Source organism: Alternaria rosae, assembly GCF_020736505.1.
Source record: "Alternaria rosae strain MPI-PUGE-AT-0040 chromosome Unknown BKA58scaffold_5, whole genome shotgun sequence".
NCBI lineage: Eukaryota > Fungi > Ascomycota > Dothideomycetes > Pleosporales > Pleosporaceae > Alternaria > Alternaria rosae.
The window spans coordinates 1,282,028-1,301,194 of record NW_025763574.1 but is presented as its reverse complement, the minus strand read 5'-3'; the positions used below and the strand labels follow the sequence as shown (position 1 = coordinate 1,301,194).

Here is a 19,167-nt window from a genome sequence, read left to right as displayed (position 1 = left end):
TCTTGATAGCGTAAGGTAGGAATAGCCATGCGTGCAGGGCTGCTCCCGCCGCTACCATAAGGACGTCCCACTTTGGAACCGTGAGTAGCTCCCAGCTGTACTAGGGCCCTGGCCTGGTAGACCACTCAGGACCTTGCATTCGGCAGCTCTAGGCTTGTGAGGAGGTGTGAGAATCGGCATAGTAGCATCACCATCAGTACCAGTCTCCACTACAACGGGATAGCCAAACATGCAGGAACCGTGCGTCTGCATCTAACCATGCCTATTTTTCGATGCTCCGCTACGTTTGCTCTCCAGCTGGAATGAGCAGCGTTGTGCTGGACCTGTTCAGCAGCCCTAAAAGCGCCACATCGAGCGAAGTAGTTTAGCGAGCCAGCCCTGGTAGGCTGCATCGGGTAAGGCATCAAGGCCAAGCTGTGTATCTCAGCCGCAGCATCCACTCTGATTGGACGATGCTTATAATTAGTGGTGCGGTCTTCGCGTGGTTGTCCGCTGAATATGAGCCTGGAAGTGCGTGCCCGCGTAGGGTTGAACCTGCGCGCAAAGTCGAACGACGCTCGCGAAAGCCACGGTCAGCCACGGTCAGCCACGCGACGGCTGTGCTGGGCACTCCGACGACTAGGAGCCAGTAGCATGACGTCGATGGAGCAGTTCGCGAGTGATTGCAGACCGTTGCAGCTGAGGCAGTATGGGAATCTGGTGTCATGGGCGACACCAAGTGGAGTCATGGCTGAACTCACCACATGTTTCTTGTCCCAGGACCGGCTGCTTCGTCACAGTTGCGCTTATGCAGGAGAGTACAGTCTAACGTCTTCATTCATGGTGCTGCTGGAGCACTTTTGACGTCTGAGAGGTCGTATCATGCTATCTGTTGTTATCGTCATGGTTCACGTCTCGGTCATACCTCAGCGACCCACATGCCCGTTCCAGCTCCACGGCCATTGCTCCTTCCTTAGTCCTTGTCTGCGATTGACTGTAGTCGTTCATCGATTTCCTCTTCGGTGAGCGCCCTGAAGGCGGAGTCTGTGCCCTCCTGGCCGTTGGTCTTCGGGCCTCCTACGATGCCAATCTCCAATTCGTTCTTCTTGAAGTCGACCGACAGGACGGTGCTCAAGGCGGTGATGGCCAGCTCGACAACCTCCTCCCAGTTGCCCTCAGCATGCTCCTTGTTCTTCAGCTTCTTCTCGAGGAAGTTGAGCGCCTCTTGCGTCTTGGGCCCGGAGGCTGTTGCCTTGTAGCCTACGTAGTAGCCAGCTGGGTCGCACTTGTAGAGTTGGGGGCCAAATTCAGAGTCGAGGGAGATGAGGGTGGTGGCCACACCGAGCGGTCGCATATAAGCCTGCACGTTGCTTAGCATCCGGTCGCACCTTCTTCAGGCATCGCCACTTACGCGCTGTGTGTAGACCTGGCTGATGTTGGCTATCCTCTTTGCCAGTACGTCGCAGGGCATCTCGTAGCCGTACTTGTAGCGGAACTCAGCAGCCTCACCCCGCGCTCTGCTCACGGAGGCTCTCGCATCGGCAATGGATCCAGTCATGACACAACCAACTGAGGGCGACAGGCGGAAGATGTGGGATACGGAGGAGGGGTCGATGAGCTTGTCCTGTGTATATGCGTCAGTACCTCGTGCGGCCCGCCGTGCTTGCCATACGTACAGGCACCTTCTTCTGCGAGATGACTACTGCACAGTCCTTGCCCCGCACGCCCAATGATGTGATGTTTGCTGCCGTAATCGCCTTGAATGCATACTCTAGATATCATGTTAGTGGTGGTTCCGACAGGAAGTCGCGGGCGGGGTCTATCATTGCTTGGGCGGCCATGATAGCTCGGGATGCGTACCGACTTGGTATAGACGACCTTGGTCCGAGAAGATGGTGATGTGTCTGTCGTAGCCTGCGCTTCCTGTATGACGAGGGTACCCGTTAGCATGTATGCGGCAAACACCAGGTTATAGCTTCGACGCACCAGACATGATGGCGGGTGGTGGATCTGTGTATTTGTAATTGACGGCTTCAGCTGCAGCAACGGGTTCCGGAGATTTGCGTAAGCTCTATGGGCGCGGTCTGGGGGTTGAAGGCGAGGTTGTCGGCGTTGGCTGTCACTACACGCGTTGCTTGTGGCCTGGAGCTCTGGGATCGCCGTCACTTGGTCTGTGCCTTCCTAGTATCAGCCCCGAAATTCTCTGCCTGCGACCTCTCATTCGACCTTTCCTTCCTGACAGGACGTCCTGCTCCAGCTGATTCGGTCATGCGCGATGCGATTTAACTTCATGATCCAGATATCCATATTCCGCATCTGATCATGGCTCACGTGTTTGAACCGGGCTACATCCCGGCTTGGAGGCGGCTGGGGATCAAACTGAAGAGCGAAGAAACCCAGTCCGGAGACGCCGTACCTGAACATGAAACATCATCGAGCTACCAGCAACCATCTACAGACTCTCGTGCGCAGCCAATTCCATCCGAGAAGCGTGCCGTAAATGGCAAATCCTCAAAGCTTGGCAAACGAAAACACCAACATGAGGCAGCTGAGAATCATCAACAGGATGCCAAGAAGAGTCGGGTTGAGACCACGGAAAACGACGTCAACGGAGCTACTAGCCACGAATTTCCGGTCGTGACTTTTGATGTCGAGGCAGAGGCTGTCACGGAAAAGGCTTCAGCAACAAACAAGCCCTTCAAAGGAGGAGATCCGAATTATCGAAAGAAGAAAGAGAAACCAGTCAAACGCCGGAGAGAAGAAAAAGACGGTGACTCTCAGCCTAAGGCGCGTCCCAAGCAAGGCTCCACTCGCTCACCTCACGAGCCGGCGTACGCGACAGCGCGTCCAACTTTACTTGCGTCCACTGAGTTAGACCACGCCAACCCAGCCGCCGCCACAACACCACAAAAGCTCCCCAAGAAATCTAGCCGCAAGGAGCCCTCTGGCTCACCCCCACTGACAGACCGAAGAAAATCAGTCGCATTCACCCCCGATACCAAACGGTCCGACGGGAATACGGGCCAGGATTATTTCAAAGCCTGGGTTGCCGAACAGAAGGGAACTGGACCCGTCTCCCAGCCACCAGAAGTCTCCAACTTTGTACTACATTCAATCATTGCTGAGGAGCAGAAGGCGGCGAGGAGGAATGGACAACTAGACAAAAAACCAGCGACAGAAGCAGAAGCCAAAGAAGCCACCAGTTCGAAGACCCCAGACGCTGAACCGGAAGAGAAGTCGAAACCGCAGCCGAAGCCGACGCCGCAGGCAGCACCGAAGCCTACGTCGAAGCCTGTCGAGGCAAAATCTACACCTGCATCTACAGCTGCGCCAAAGGCAAAGAAGAAGGATCCCTCAGTATACATCGCCTATCTCAGGCAGTATCACTATGATCGCGACAACTGGAAGTTCAACAAAGCGAAACAGAACGACGTTGTTGATAACGCCTTGAACATCTTTCGCATCCCTAACGAGCATTCTGAGGCCCTAGTTGAATATATCGCTGGTCTCCAAGGGGCTGGTGTGATTGAACGTCTGCGCGAACGTTGCAGGGCAACAGTGAAAGACATCGACGAGCAAGACGCCCAGATGAATGACGCGGAAGCCAAGAAGGTTGCGCAGGAGGACGCGGAGCAGGAGCGCATCCTCAAGGAGCGGAAGAGGAGAAAGACAGAGGGCGACATCACAGACCTTGGAGAACACGAGTACAGCGCCGGTTTCATTCGACGACTGCAAAGGCGACGAGCTGAAGCGCTCTTGAATGCTTTGGGCCGCGCTGAGCCCGTACTACCAGCAGTGACTCCAAGATCTAGCATCAAGCCGTTGATGCAGCATGTGGAGCCAGCGAAGCCCATTGCACGAAAGCGGAAGCGGAGGACAGATGTGTCGAGCGATGAGAGCAGTTCGGACAGCAGCGACTCGGACAGTTCAGACTCTGACTCTGATGACAGCAGTGACTCGGATTCTGGATCGGACAACGCGACTACTGCGAAGAGTGCCAATAGCTCTGGTAGCGGGTCGGGAAGCAGTGACAGCGACAGCAACAGTGATAGTGATAGCGATAGCGATTAGAGTGGCGACCAGGACTTGGAAATAGGAGCAACGGATGGAGTTAACAAGGCATTACTACTACTACTCTTCTTCTCGTCTCTGCAGTGGATACCTGCAGGCCTGAAAAAGCTGCGTTTACTGCCACAAATGTACATATCAAAACAGTTCGGATGGTAGCCAATCTTCTGCAATGGCAATACCAGTGGTACCCAGCAGAACAAAGTACAAGCCGAATGAGCTTTGTCATATGCAGCACATCATGCCTTCCCGAATAATGCATATACGATACCCGAAACAGCTAGTGCATCGTCAACATGCAGCGGGTTCCCCGCCTCTTTGTCTCCACAGACGTTTGGTGATTGCCTCATCAATCTTATCAACACCCCTTCCGTAGATATTCGTCGGCAGTAACACCGAGAGCAATGGCACTGGCTCGCCTACCCACAGAACTAATCGAGCACATAACCACCTACCTCGATCTCCCAAACAGTGGTTCACTCCGCCTCACCAGCCCATCTCTGAGCAAACAAGCCTCTCATGTATTCAAAGACCGTTTCTTCCGCCAACACACACTACAATGGACTGAAGCCGCCTTTTCCAGATTACTAGAAATAACATCGCACCCGCATTTCGGCAACGCCATCCAGCACCTCATCGTAGACGCCACGCCTCGCCACTCAATCCATCTTTGGCAAGCACAAATACAGATTGCAGAAACACAGGGTATTACTACGCCTTATGGCACCGTGTCAGCTACTCGCGACCTGGAAGAGCAATATATGGCCGATTACACAGCGGCAGAGGAAATAGCCAAGTTCTTCAGCGAAACGAGATTCGATCGCAAAAGTCTGGTAACCATCTTTGAAAGATTGGAACACCTAGATTCCATCAACTTCGCATACGAAGGCATGCACGAGAAATACGCAAAGTTCTGTACTCGGTACTGTAAGAGCAGTCAACAAGAAATGTCGCGGCCATTTGTATCCACCATGTCTGCCATCGCGGCATCGAAATTGCAAGTTCGACGTATCCAGGTAGACAGCGATAACTTCTTCGGCGCAGTTAGTATCGGGAAATTGGAAACTCTGGCCCCTTCGCTCCGCTACTTCGACCATGCGTTCGAAAAGTTGGATACGCTACAATTGCATCTTCGGGATCTACGCTCGTCAGTCTCTGGATTCGAAATAGACACTACACGCGCGCCATTCGTGATACGCTTCCTCGCCAAAGCACGCAACGTACGAGTGTTAGAACTGAGTTGTTACAGCATCTTGGAAATGGATGTATTTGGGGAAATGGCACGGCATTGTCGGTTTGAAAAGTTGGAAGAATGTAAACTGTCCGTCATGAGAATCATGAACGGCGACGATCTTCTTACGCTTCTCAAGCCGGCGGAGAACACGCTGAGATCATTGAGATTGAGGTATATCATGAACTCGGATCCGTACAACACGTGGTGGCATATTCTTAGTCGCGTTGCGAAGGAGGAGGATGTGCTGCCGCGGGTGGATTATCTGCATTTGGGACATTTGACTTCTGATTCCAGGCGCAGGGTGTGGATGAACGGTCTGCAAGTGCAGCAATTTAATGAGGATGGGTGGCGAGCGCGTTTGTCTGATGCTGTTGATCATTTCGAGACGAGAGCAGCGGATTCGTCGTGGAGTCTAGGCGCTCTCGCGTATCCGTTTGTTGGACTGAGTGTGTGAATTGTAGCTGAGGAGGAAAGCAGGCTATGAAAATATTTGATTTCCGTAGGTGCTACAGAGTATATCTCGAGGTGCATGTATTTCTCGAACAACGTACGCACTTTTTCATGTACAAACAATGTCAGAGTGCTCAACTCACACTTTTGATCATACGTGCAGCTTATTCCCGGCTATGATAGTCCATCCCCCGGGTTCTATCATCGATACTGAAACACACACCTCGGCGAAGATGCATCACTCCGTTGGACAATGAAACAGTAGACAGAGATGATATCGTACCCAATGCTCACAGGGCAACAGAAGAACAGTGGCAATAGTGACCGCCTGAGGGGCCACTCCCCTCGGACAGCGAGTGGACGTGATAGTCTCTGACTACGGGTAGATAGCCGTTTCATGTGCACCCGGTGGCGGACCGCCTCGTCCGTCATCGCGGGTAGGTCAGATCGGAAGTCCGGTGAGCTCAGTTCTCTGTGAAGCATCGAGTAGTCTGAAAAGTAACTTCTGCTACAATGCAGGATATCACCCGAGGGTAAGGGTTAAGCCGAGGTTATGTGGTCTACGGAGGGTGTGAAGTAAGATAAAAGTAACTTCTACTGTACTGCGAGATCATCTACGGAAAGAAGATGCAGCCGAGGATCTGTGGTCACTGGCGATATTGAACGACTCAAGGTCTGATTTGGGGTTGGGAGATTGTTCTAGTGATTGCTTCTTGCGAGACTGTTATTACACAACACCTATATCAGAGTCTGGCAAATCTCGGATGTCAGCAACGGCAAACCTGCCAGTGAGGGCGCAGTGTCACCAAGCCACGGTCTCGACTTTTCGATCAGCAGCGGGAGATAATCAGCGATGGGTAGCGCAAGGGAACCCCATAATACACCCATCGCGATAACAGCGGATGGTGGTACAAAAGTTTCACAGGCCCTGTTGTGAGTGGTTGGGTTGGGGAAATGAAAGGGCAGATGCGGGTTAACCCCACAGAAAAGGGTAATTATGGTCGGCCATGGTTCGTCGTGTTTCGCATGCATGTTAGTAGGGCAGCCAGTGTGCCTGGCACATCAGGCGGGCAGCAGTTGTGTGCTGGTGCGGTACCTGCGGCTGTGTTGGACCTGACAGGTGCTCGACCAGAGAAGTGTTGCAGGTGAGTGGAGCTTGGCTGACATGTTTCTGGGAGAGCAAACGGAAACATGTAGCCTGAGGCTTGAGGTGGCTTGCGCGGAGTTGGAAGTGTCGCCGTGAGTGGGTAAGCAGTTGGGAGTAGTATCCAGTAGTATGGGATGGGTGAAGGAGGCTGCACGTGGTGGGAGATAAGGTGGGTGCTCGATATATTGGCCGCTGCGGAGAGATGAATCTAGATGCGCAGATTGACTATTTACCCAAGAGCGAAGGGCCAATAACGGCGAGGGAGGCTCTGCTAGCGGCTGGGATCCCGTACCTCTGGTCAGCAAAGTCCCGGTCAGCGCCGGCAGCAGATGAGTGCAAATCTGTGCAACGGCGTGCGAGACCAGATGAAAGAAAGCAAGGAACGCAGCGTGAATAGATGAGGTCAGGCGAGGCCGTGATATAGGCGCTGGTGGTGAGGCATCTGGAGGTGTTCGGTCGCCCGGTTAAGGCTGCAATAAATAGATTAAAGTTATGCACACGAGCGCCGCTTGGCCCAGAACAGCCGTGGCGGCGGTCCCCAGTCAGGTGCTTCAAAGGGAGCAGCGATATTGTCTTCCCCTCCGCCTCCGCAACGGCCAGGTCAAGTGCAAGACGATCGCAGCTCTGAGGCAGCGACAAAAAAACAAGAGCGTTTCGGACATTTTCGCGTGCCCATCGACATTGTCGCCCGTCGGCACACTTCACCCTCAGGCCCCAGCTTGCAGGGACGAAACACGCGCGGCTTGCTCAGCGAGCCAGGCCCGGGCCCACCCCAGCCGGTGCCCCAACACCCAAGAGCCACGCCCATCTGACCACGCTACTGCGCCCTCGTCCTCAGGTTCCTCACCACCTTTGCGCCGCATCACCGCTTTTGCTTCTTTGTTGCGTCGCCTTTGTTCCCAGTCACTCGTTACCACCCTTCGCGCCGCCGTACTTGACTTCGCCTCGCCACCCTTCGCACCTTCCCATTCTCCCTAGCGCCGCCTATTCTCGCCTGCTTTCTTTGTCCTCGTCACCAGGCACCTCGAACCGCTCAAAACCGTCGCACTGTGCTATTCCCGCCGTACGACACCCTCACGAACCGCGTCGCACACCACCGGGTGTGCCCATAGCTGACAGCTGGCCCTCGTTGCTTCTTAACCTGGGGTTGCTGATCCCCTAACCACCCCATCCACTGTTGCCATGTCCATCCGTGCGCTCAGAGGTACGATCTGCAACCCTGCAGCGACGTGACTGCATAGGACAGCCCACTAACATCATGGCAGACGCTGAAAATGTCTTCCGGATAGAAAAGCGATGTGTCGCATGTGAAACGGCCGCACTGTCCTGCGAGGGCATCGAATGCAGAGCCAACGAGGTCTGCGTCCAGAACTCACGAACATGCGACCAGTGCGCCTCCGTCGGCTGCCAGCTCGACCCCACAGCAGGCGCTGCCCCGCCTAGCAAGCCAAACGTCGGTGCCATTGCCGGAGGAGTTATCGGAGGAGTCGCCTTCATCGCCATTCTCACATTCATCGTATGGAAGTACTGCCTAAAGGGAAAGAGGCGGCCCATGTCCCAGCAGAGCGAATGGCAAGATGTCGACATGACGGCGCAAGAGAAGGCAGAGAACGACTTTCAGTCACGGCGGAGCGCGCGCGCATCTACACACACTGTTGCCTCGATGGCCTCATCCGTCCTCACCCGCGCCTCCAACATCATCCAGATCGCCTACATCCCCGGCGTCACGAACCGCTCAGGCCCTGGATCGCCCGACCTGCTCGTTCCTCCCGTTCCTCCAATTCCTGCCATGTCGCCTTCGTCTGGCATGAGCACCCCGTACTCGACCGCCGACCAGCACTTCTTCGTTCCCGACTTCCGCGACTCGATGATGTCTTCCAGCACCGCCGGCCGCACAAGCATCGCTCCAAGTCTCGCCCAACGAGGCAGCGTTGCATCGACCATGTACCGACAAAACGCCATTGTATCTCCTCTTCCAGCTCAGACCATCGTACGCGGAAAGGCAGCTGTTGTCAGCGTTAAGTCGACTGCCACCAACAGCCCGGCAGAGACACCTAGCATGGAAACACCACCTGTACCTTCAATCGACCCCAAGCACACCGTGAAGCCCATCCGCATTCACATGCCTGGTATCAGTCCCGCAAACTCTGTCCGAAGCACCGCACAACTTGGCCCTGTCCGCGCCCTCAATATCACCAAGAAGAAGAGCTCCGATATGACACCACCCAAGAGCTCCTCTAACTCGACAACAAGCGCAGACCGAACACTCGTCAACACACCCGAAGTCCTCGTACCCTCTGCGCGCCCACTCACCGGCTACTCTACCGCCTCATCAGATGACGGTGCTGCCCACTCGCGTGCACGAAGAGGAAGCTTAGCATCCGACTCTGGGGACGAATCCGACGATGACCATGTACGCGCACGACAAACACTACTTCGTAGCAACTCGGGCAGCGACAGCGGCTCACCATACCCTGATTCCCGGGACAGCACGCCCACCATGGACCGAAGTCCTTTCGCAGATAGCTCGTCACTCGAACCACCGCGACCCATCATGTCTTCACGCATCACTTCATACGATACCTCGCTTGGCCTTCGCACACCGATGACGCCCATTGTAGAGGAGGCATCAGCGTCAAAACGCGGAAGCACCGTCTCCAACAGAAGGGATCAGAGCCCGTTCTCTGACAACCATCAGAGCGGGTTGTAAATGATGAATTCTACAATACTGATTTCAAAGGCGTTCACTTTACCCAGCTCCAGCGAACTGGGTAGCATCTATGTTCAATCTGCGAAGATATCCAGCCACTGCGGCACCCACACCATTTTCTTTCCATTTCTCTTCTTAGGATCTAGGCATTACGACGGCTGAGATCTGGCATCTCGGATGCATTAGTCACACTTTGCGTGTTTTTCGTTCATTGATATCCAAGCCTCTTTTATTCTGTCATGATCTGATTCTGATCTTTTCAACTTAACGTCTAGCTCTGACGGACGTGGTGCGATGACCACCGCACGGTTTTATATTCCTGTATGTATGTATTCGAGCGCTGGGCAAGCGCAGCGAGAGGATATGGATGGGCTGGAAGGATAGGGAGATAGGCTCGAATGAAGAATTGATACCACATTATCATCATTGAACTTGTTCTTTTTGCGTGAATGACGTGAGTGCAGACAGATCCGATGGAGCTTGGACTCCTCAGGTTTCAACGTGTTCTCGATATAGCACTGGCATGTATCGAGTGCACAGACAGCCGTGTCGTAGCCGCACTGTGAGACGAATCGACCCAGAATATTCATGCGCGTGTTCTACGCGAATCTCTTCTCATGTACACTGTCGCACTTTGTGCTGCCGAACCGCTGGGAGATGAAAGTACACTGAATGCAGGTTCCCGCTGTACCTCGAAGACGATATGTGTGACACCGAAGCCTGGACTCGAAACTTGACAAACAGTCAAGTTGTATACACCTCGACTTCCAACCATTCCTCCTCTCCATCCACTCCATTCCCATCCCTTCCCACCAATCCTTACACCCCCTCAACTCCCCCGATACGTCGTATATCCAAACGGCCCCAACAACACCGGCACATGATAATGCTCGCCCTTTGCCTCCTGCCTAACCAAAAACTTGACCTCTACCTCCGGGAAAAACGTCTTAACCCCCCTCTCCCCAAAGTAGCGCTCGGTATCAAATGTCAAACTGTACTTTTGGTCTCCCTCTTGCGCGAACAGTTCTTCGAGACTCGCGGAGGAGAAGGGTGTGGACGATGTCCAGGCGGTTACGCGGCCGTCGGCGTTGGTTAGGCCGGTAAACTTCGTTGCGGTTTCTGTGCTTGTGGTGGTTGTGGCGTGGAGAGTGAGGGTTACGGGGATGTTGGGTCCCGGGCGGCCGAGGGTTGTGTCGAGGACGTGGCAGGTTATTGGGGGTTTCTTTTCTGGGGCGGACATCTTTGGGGCGCGTGTTGTGGGTGGGGAGAGGTGGTTTGTGAGGGCGGTGATGCGGTGCGTGGTGGACATGCGGTTGTGGTGGGTTCACGCAGGAGCTTGCGGGGAAAAGGTGTTTCGTTAACGAGGTATAGACCTGGGAAAGTTAAAGAGAAAGAGTGTTTCTAAGTGTAGATGTAATTTTTGCGCACAGAGAGACTTACGGTAACTTCCTGCTGTTGTACGTGGTAGCTACCCCTCCAGCCCACTTCGGAGCTCTCCGATGCTGTACTACGCGCCGGACGCCGCGTACCTGAGCGCGACTATGTCCTGACGCGGGCAGGTACGCTTTCTCCACGGCTTTAAACATGTGGGCTGTGGTCAAGAGTGCTAACCATCATGTCACTGTCTCACTGTCGTGTCTGTACGTTGAAGTATAGCTGGCAGTCAACTACACTACACTATTCCGAGTGTATAGGAAGTTCGGGTTGGCGTAGACATATTAATAGTGTACCGACAGATGCAAGATTAGTCTGGTCTTGCTAATGTTCAATCGAATGAGTTGGAGACGTCTTCGTTGCGGTGACATGATTTTTCGACCTCATCTTACCTAGGGATTATAGAAAGAGAAAAGTATTGTCTATTGTATGCTACGCCCTACCTTAGAATGCCATACATCCCACACGCCGTTCTCCAGCCACTGAGCTGAGGCAAGGTACGTTTGGCTTCTGCTTCATGTGTAATCAAAATTACCTTTTTGTCTCTGCTTCTATCTAGTCGGTAGAAGAAAAGACTACTTTCGCTCCTCAGTATCGTGTCTCACGTTCCAATATATTAGCATGTCAGGTACGTGGAGGTTGATTCGCCTTCTATGGCAGTTGCTTATTCCTTTGCATTGTATTGACTGAACCGAGAGACGGCCAGCTTATTCAAATCGTTTGATAGGATTTGAATTTATCAGATTTCGTGTGGTGTTGGAAGCTAAAAGCATGTCCTGATGTAGATGGGGTTGGTTCCGATTGGCGTCGTAGTAGCGACCAAAAGCATCACCAATAGGGTGAGTTTCAAGTGCGAGCTAGGTCAAGACACACCTGTCTGAGGCAGAAGAAGCGGAAGTGTATCGTCCGATTTGCAAGTCTCGCGAGACTAGACGACTCCACAGCAGTGTTGTACGCCAGTGGAGATCAAAGGTCAACAACTACGTCACAATTAAGCTTTGCTCTACACCTGCTGCACGCCCGATGCGCTACGTGCGGATAGTTGGTCGCTCGCATGAGCCAGACCCATGCGACCAAGCAGCAAGAAGCAAGAAGGTACGGGGAAGCGGAATAGCCGTCGTCCCTAACGTCCATGATACACCTTTGGGGTGTGGAGGCTGGCATCGCCCTGCCACCCGCCCACTTTGTGATTACAGAATGCCAAACATCCGGCTCTTTGATTCCACGCTTGTTGCATTAAACAACTACGACATCACGATCTCGATGAGCATCGGGAAAAAGAAGGCGATGAAACTTTGGCATGATGTGATTGGGACGGCGGTGTCAAGGGTCGCGCGAGGGCTGGTACTTTGAACCGATGCAAGTAGACGATGTAGATCGGCGAAACATGTGTGAATCGAGGTCTGGAACGGGACCGGCACCTGGCAGAATCAGATCCGCTGGCCGTTGCAGTGTGTCGGCTCCAGTAGCTTCGAGGTTCCTTCCCTGTGGGTGGGGAGGCAGGGATGGGAGTGGTGTTGATGAGGGCCGTCGATGCTGTCATTGGAAACGATGCATTATCAACCTCCTCACGGTGTCTTATCGCAGAGTCTGGATGAAGAGGAAAATGCGGTGGGCGGGAATAGGCCTTTGCAGTGAATGGAAGGCTGGGGGTGCTTCGACGGGACCAGTGCCGGAAAGCGTCTCGTGGCAGGCGAGCCAAAAGGGGCTGCGGATCGGCGGTCCATGGAAGGCGGTGGGGCCTCGGCTGCAGTGATTGGCTTTGCGCGAAGACTAGCGGCCGGGTTTGATTACGAACCCAAGAAATCACGTTATGCGCTTGGCAAAGCTGCGTCACTCCCAGAAATTGCTCGCTCGTCCTGTCCACTGACCTCATCGCCGAACGCCTCACTGTCATCGTCACCACGAGCACAATCCCCGTCAACGCCGGTTTGAGCCTCATTGAGATCAGGAACATCCATCACGCGCAATCACAGCCCCGGATTGCCCTAGAGTCGTGCAGAGTCAGCGCGAGTGTAGGTCGAGCGACTGCGACGGCTGCGAGCGTCACCACAGGGGCTTGACGTCACTATTGGATTTGGACAAGCAGACACCAGCTTTGCGACCACAGAGCCGGCGGTCAACAATATCGATATTCATCGGATTGAGACGGCTCGACCCCGCATCTGCCGCGCTCGATTCCTTTTGCTGAGGTACGTAGTCGTGTCGCCCTGCCCTGCCGCTGCCGCCGCTGTTGTTATCTGCGCTGCCGACTTTGCCACGTTCCCAGCGTCTGCGACAGTCCTTTGCGCCCGTCGTCTGTCTGCATCCAGCCCGTCGCATCGTGCCTGCACATGTAATTCTGTGCGCTGACAGTTCCGCCGAACAGCACAGCTGCTATTCTGCTCGAGTCGCCCGTGTGCGCCCATTCACCGTCGAGAGAAGCCGAATCGCGTGGGTGTGAGCGAGCGAGCGAAGAGAGGACAAGGCCCGGTACCACAAGCGATCGACCAGGACACCACCCCTACGTCACCACCCCAAAGTATGGCAGCCGCAACCCAAACCGCTCGAACCTCGTCCCCGTCCTCCAAGATGTCCTCTCCCAAGGACAGCAAAACTATTCTTCCTACCGTTACCAAGACTGAAGGTGTGTATGCCCCAGTCGCTACTGCCCCATGAATCCCTCACCGCTGCTGCTGCTTACCACGTCTCCCCTTTCCCTGCCTGCGTTGCGCGCGCATGCATCGTCGTCATCCTCACCGTCACATCATCGCACATGCAAGCATTACTAACCACCGTGATCAGCTGAGCCAGTAAAGGCCGAGTCTTCTCCCAAGGTACAGCGTAAGTAGTCCCGTCACGACATCGTCGGCTTTCAACTGTCGCTTTGCATCTCGTCCAAGACCAGCACACGATGCTAACCTACCGCCAGCTGCGATCACGGAAGCGGCCACCAACGCAGACGCTGCCAAACCCGCAACCACCAATGCCCAGCCGTTGGCGCCTCCACCAAAGCCTGCGCCCTCGACCACTGGCGAGACCCCCGACTACTTCAACACCGTCCACAACCCCTTCTCCCTCGAGCCAAACGTCTTCGAGCAGTCCTTTGGCGGCGAGTCTGGCAACCTACAGACGCCCGGAGGCCGACCTATTCTTCCGCCCGTTGCGAACATTACGTCACCAAACCCCCTACCGGGCATCACACCGGGGTGGCAAGGCTTACGCGCAGGACCCTTGAGCCCTGCTATGCTGAGCGGGCCGACTGGACAGACAGATTATTTTAGCGAGTCATTCCGAGGCTTCCCAACCCCGAACGAATCCTCTCTCCGCACCGGTCTAACTCCTGGCGGCGGTGGTTCCATGTTCCCAGCTCCTAGCCCGAACACCCAAGCCATCTTCAACCTCCAAAGTGCTGGCGTGACACCTGGTACTGCCGACTTCCAGCAGTCTGCTCTGCGCGCCGCTGCTCAACACCAAGCTAACAATAACAAAGCCACCTCCAACGCGCCCACGTCGCAGCCCGAAGGCGCCACCGCAGGAATGGACCGCCCTAACAACAACTACCAGCAGGCGCAGCAGCCACAACAGCGCGCCCAGAACGACCCATATCCGAACCATGACGTCAGCAGTGCCGCTAACGACCTACTATCCTTTGCCAGCCAAAACGGCGCTGCACGCAACAACCAGCCACCTTACTCGATGGCTCCCCAACAGCAATCGATGAACGCCGGGCACATGCCCGTCCAACCCGTCAACGCCAACCATGGCCGCCGTGACACCAAGGGTTCCATCAACAGCGTTCAATCTGCAGAGACCGGTGACTTCTCAGAGAGCGGCCAGAGTGAGCAAAACAAGACTGGTACACGGTCACGTGCGAAGAAGGGCGCCGCTAATGGCAAACAAGCTGCCGGAAATAAGCGCAAAGCTGAGGACGGCCCCAAGAACTCAAGAAAGAAGAGCAACGCCAACCAGCCTATGGGCGACGACATGGACGACGGCGACTCCGATGATGAGAACAACATCAAAGAGGAAGAGTACGACAGCAAGGGCCGCAAGATGACCGACGAAGAGAAGCGCAAGAATTTCCTTGAGCGTAACAGGTATGTCTATCCTTCCATTCCCAATTCAATTCACTAACATGTACCAGGGTCGCTGCTCTCAAGTGCCGACAGCGCAAGAAGCAATGGCTGGCCAACCTCCAGGCTAAGGTCGAACTGTTCAGTACAGAGAACGACGCACTGTCTGCTACTGTCACTCAGCTTCGTGAAGAGATTGTCAACCTCAAGACTCTTCTTCTAGCCCACAAGGACTGCCCAGTGTCGCAGGCCCAGGGCCTCCATGGAGCCGCCATGAACAACTTCCTCGGCAGCGATATCAGCCATCAGAACCCATATGGCATCGCTCAGATGCAACCCAACGGCGTCCACATGATGCCGATGCAGCAAGGCCAGATGATGAACCGGTTCGTATACCAACCCCAAAGGAATTCCAGCCCCGACGATCAAGAGAACGGGCGGTATCCTTCCAAGTACTGAGACAGTCGCTCACTTGTGTCAGGTAACTGGGAGTAAACAAGCTGCCTGAACATGTTACACGTGTACACCGCCATTGTCATGACTCCGCATCATGGCAATGACGCAAAGCGTGGGTCATCAGCAGCCGCGACGATCACGATGCTCTACCCGTACGACCTTGTAATCTACCAATCCTTCTCCTTGCTCCTTCTCCTTGACGCATTGTCGTCGCTCTCACAACGCATGGACGGCGCTTGGCGTTACGTCATTATTGCATCCTTCTCACACCAAGGAGATTGCAACACTCGGATTACCAAAACTACATTTCGACTTTTCCTTCTCGGGCTGGGCGGCTGGAACGGCAGGGAATCATGGAGCTAGCTACGCACTCCATGCACGCGAACACGATTCTTCCTCGTCGGTGATGACGACTCTCTTCATCCGTTCCCTTCAGTAACCTGTCCGCCGTTAGTGTATATACGGTGTGTGCGAGGGTAACATTTCACTGGCGTTACAACGGCGATTATACACCGGGTCGTTTTCTCCGTTTTTTGATATTACTGTAGCGCGCCAGTCTAGAGCAGCGCTCGGCGTTTGGGATGCTTGGCCTCGAGCCTTCCTTTCCTTTCCGGTGGTGTATTTTGAACGCAAGAGCTTTGTCCCGACGTTTGTTTCTCGAGTCTACGGTAACAATAGGGATCATGGCGTAGAGAAAGGAACTGGAATACCTGTCGGCATGCGTGTCGGTGTGCAAGTATAGCTCGACGAAGCGTGTGATGTGTATGTATACCACAAGCAATTTAAGCCTTCAATTTCAACTTTGCCATTCGTTGCTCCATTGGGACCAAGCCTGGTTTCCCATACTGTGAGATTATCTACAGTCTGACGTTTGTCATGACATCCTCCTCCCCTCAATAGTCTCGGTCCAGAAGCTGATCATGCTCCTCCCTATATCTCTCGGTCATCTCCTCCAGCTCCTCTCTCTGCCTCCTCAACATCAGAAATATCTCATTTACCCTCCTCTCCTGCGTCTGAGTCGCTTCCTCGTGTCTCGCCAGCGCGAGTTGCCGCGTAATCAGGACTTTTTCGCGTCGTGACAGGGAAGCTTCGCGATGATCGAGCTGCCGACTGCGAACTGCTTCGCGCGCAGAAACTGACTGAATAGCCGGGAGTTCGATGAGCTCATCTGCTGTAAGGTCTACATCTACCGGCGTGTCTGGGGTGTTTGGACTCGGGTTCTGTATGTATGGCGTTGGGGCTGGACGGGCGCTCGCGTGATTAGCAGTTCGCGAGGCGGGTTGCTCGAACTTCCTTGCACGTCGTAGCTCGCTTCCTAGACGTCATTCCTGCGGCTCGCTGCGCTGTTCCGACACTTCGCTCGTGGGAGCAGGGGATGCTGCGGTTGCGGTAGCAGTAGCGGTGTACTCGGCAGGCCGAAAAGGGTTCCTCGCGCAGTTGTTCAGGAGACGATTCAATGCGCCTGATCCGGTCGTACCAGTCCCACCAGTCGCAGTCGCAGTAGCATTCTCGCTGTTACTGTTACCACTCGAATCCGCACCTTCACCGTTTCTCTCATTACTAGCGTTAACACTCTCCCTCTCAGCAGCAGCAGCACGCCTCTTCTTTCTACTACTCTTCAACCCCCGCGTGTCTCTTGCTCGACTCCGTATATCAGCGATCTCACGTCTGTAGTTCTCGTAGTTCTGGAACTGGACTTTGTAGTCTGCGTCGGAATCGGGATCGGAGTCGATGACGATGGGGTTAAGCTGCTGGTTCTGAGCTTGAGCAGTCGCTGCCTCGGGCTCGAAGAGCCCATCTAAGGCTGGGCTGCTTTGGGGTGGTGGTGTTGAGGGCGTTAATGTCGGGGACGTCGGGAATGTCGGAGATGTGGGTGTGAATGCCGGTGATGATGGTGTAAATGTCGGTGATGAGGGTGTATCGAAGGGTAAAAGCGACAAAGCTCCAGGGCCGACCAACTGGTTACCGGCGATATCTGCGCCGATACCATCGAGGCCTACGAACATGTTTGCCATGCGCCGTGAGGTACCTAGACTCTGGTTCCGTGGAGGGAAAGGAAGAGCGCGTGCGGGGATCCAGATGGTGCGACACAGAGGACATTTCTTCTCTTCGTGAGGGTTCCTGCGAAGCATCCGGTCAAGGCAGTTGGCACCTATGTAGTGGTTGCAATGGGGGATGTTGGTAATGCGGAGGCATTTTTCGGTTGTGTAGTTGTCGAGGCAGATTGAGCATTCTTCGTGACTAGAGAAGGTGGTGTCATGGGTGGTGTGGTCGCGGATGAAGAGTGCTGCGCTCATTGTGGCTTGTTGCTGCGTGGTGTTCTGGGGGGAGTGGGCTGGAGGAGTGGCGGGTAGAGCGAATGGGTTAGGTGGGAGGGCGGAGTCTCTAGTGGGTGGAGACGTTCGACTGAGATGGTACTGACGATGGGAGCTCTCCCTCCGATGTGGACTTGGGTTCCGCGTACGTGATTTGTGCGATGTGTGTAGGTAGTAGGCAGTAGGGTCGTGGGTCAGGAGAGACTTTGGGTGTTACAAGTCATGTGGCTATTGAGAGTGAGAGATAATAAGTGAGCGAGCGGGATACGTCATCGCTGGCAGAACGTTCATGTAGTGAAGGTGAGTTGTGTGGACGCTTTGAACGGGCGATGAACAGCTTGTTTCCTATTGTACCCTGGTTGACAATGGGTTGGAAGAACTGTCTCCATAGTCATTGTTAGCAACATATAATAGTAACGCAATATGAAATTACGCGATAATGTCTATTTGACTGTTCCGCAAATCGGCATAAGGTGTGTAGTTATTAGGGTTACCACAGTCAGTGAGAATTCATATCAATTGATCGTTTACACTGTATTACAACTTGACAGGTAAATAGTACAAGAGCTATTGTATACCTCTACGTAGAACCTAAAACAGAGCCTCTTCAAAGTAAATGTCTACGTAAGCAATAAGTGGAGCAGTTTTAACGATGACGCTCCGCTCTCGCATTCCTTGCGCGATGCCACTGAATGCAGTCCAATCACTTCCAAAACTGCCACAGCTACAATAACCGGTAAAGCTAAGCGTAGACGCGCTATACAGTCTTTTACGCAGCTTGTGAAGCCGTCCTTCAGTTCAGTCTCGTCGGCCAGTAGCCAGCATTTCTCCGTGGACCGAGAGATACAAAAGCCCCGGCATCTACCGGCACTTCTTGTTGATTCGAAACGCTATTAGGACTAGTGCGAAGTTGCGGCTGTCCAAGAGATACCTGTGGAGGCGTTGATGTGGGGGAAGTAGCTGGCCGCGCCGACCCAGGACTTAAGCTTTCACAATAGTTTTCCAAGGCTCTAGCCATTCGTCCAAAGGTTTCGGTATGATCAGTTTCATGATAGCTGCGGTGGGTCTGATTTATCAATTCGTATGACCGCGCCCTTACGTCGTCCCTGGATGCGACAGGCTCGTCTCTTTCTGTACGTGTGACAGGCATACCGGGAGTAGAGGATTCTCGATTTTCGCGAACTATGGGCAAGTCGTCATTTGACAGACTGATGTGCCGTAAGTAGGCGTTGTACTGGCGAGCGCTTATCGGGTCTTCGGATGGTGGTGATGCAGGTGGCTGATGAGCATCCTCGCTACTACCTGAAGACGCGTTGGTG

General features: G+C 54.1%; 6 protein-coding genes across 6 annotated transcripts; 3 read left to right on the top strand and 3 right to left on the bottom strand.

The window, feature by feature from the left end:
• Positions 1 to 798: 798 nt before the first annotated feature.
• Positions 799 to 2,097, bottom strand: BKA58DRAFT_384907 (nucleophile aminohydrolase). Its single transcript, XM_046170319.1, has 5 exons — positions 1,966 to 2,097; positions 1,840 to 1,902; positions 1,656 to 1,750; positions 1,391 to 1,603; positions 799 to 1,339 (listed from the first exon to the last, which is right to left on the bottom strand). The coding sequence occupies exons 1-5, from the start codon at positions 1,970 to 1,972 to the stop codon at positions 953 to 955; spliced, it is 765 nt and encodes a 254-aa protein (XP_046025212.1). The 5' UTR covers positions 1,973 to 2,097; the 3' UTR covers positions 799 to 952.
• Positions 2,098 to 2,301: 204 nt separating this feature from the next.
• BKA58DRAFT_315412 (uncharacterized protein) lies at positions 2,302 to 5,735 on the top strand (the record flags this gene model as incomplete). Its single annotated transcript, XM_046167526.1, has 3 exons — positions 2,302 to 4,030; positions 4,268 to 4,379; positions 4,424 to 5,735. The coding sequence occupies 3 exons, from the start codon at positions 2,302 to 2,304 to the stop codon at positions 5,733 to 5,735; spliced, it is 3,153 nt and encodes a 1,050-aa protein (XP_046025211.1).
• A 2,140-nt stretch (positions 5,736 to 7,875) lies between these two features.
• Positions 7,876 to 9,744, top strand: BKA58DRAFT_174949 (uncharacterized protein). The gene is made up of 2 exons (XM_046165262.1): positions 7,876 to 8,082; positions 8,144 to 9,744. Exons 1-2 carry the CDS (start codon positions 8,061 to 8,063, stop codon positions 9,586 to 9,588), a joined length of 1,467 nt encoding a protein of 488 aa, XP_046025210.1. The 5' UTR covers positions 7,876 to 8,060; the 3' UTR covers positions 9,589 to 9,744.
• A 263-nt stretch (positions 9,745 to 10,007) lies between these two features.
• BKA58DRAFT_384901 (uncharacterized protein) lies at positions 10,008 to 11,028 on the bottom strand. Its single transcript, XM_046170318.1, has one exon. It carries the CDS (start codon positions 10,895 to 10,897, stop codon positions 10,418 to 10,420), a length of 480 nt encoding a protein of 159 aa, XP_046025209.1. The 5' UTR covers positions 10,898 to 11,028; the 3' UTR covers positions 10,008 to 10,417.
• Positions 11,029 to 13,403: 2,375 nt separating this feature from the next.
• BKA58DRAFT_174891 (Aft1 HRA domain-containing protein) lies at positions 13,404 to 15,787 on the top strand. The gene is made up of 4 exons (XM_046165261.1): positions 13,404 to 13,648; positions 13,807 to 13,845; positions 13,934 to 15,101; positions 15,149 to 15,787. Exons 1-4 carry the CDS (start codon positions 13,546 to 13,548, stop codon positions 15,534 to 15,536), a joined length of 1,698 nt encoding a protein of 565 aa, XP_046025208.1. The 5' UTR covers positions 13,404 to 13,545; the 3' UTR covers positions 15,537 to 15,787.
• A 639-nt stretch (positions 15,788 to 16,426) lies between these two features.
• Positions 16,427 to 17,858, bottom strand: BKA58DRAFT_420912 (uncharacterized protein; the record flags this gene model as incomplete). Its single annotated transcript, XM_046172756.1, has 2 exons — positions 16,887 to 17,858; positions 16,427 to 16,826 (listed from the first exon to the last, which is right to left on the bottom strand). Exons 1-2 carry the CDS (start codon positions 17,828 to 17,830, stop codon positions 16,427 to 16,429), a joined length of 1,344 nt encoding a protein of 447 aa, XP_046025207.1. The 5' UTR covers positions 17,831 to 17,858.
• Positions 17,859 to 19,167: the final 1,309 nt, after the last annotated feature.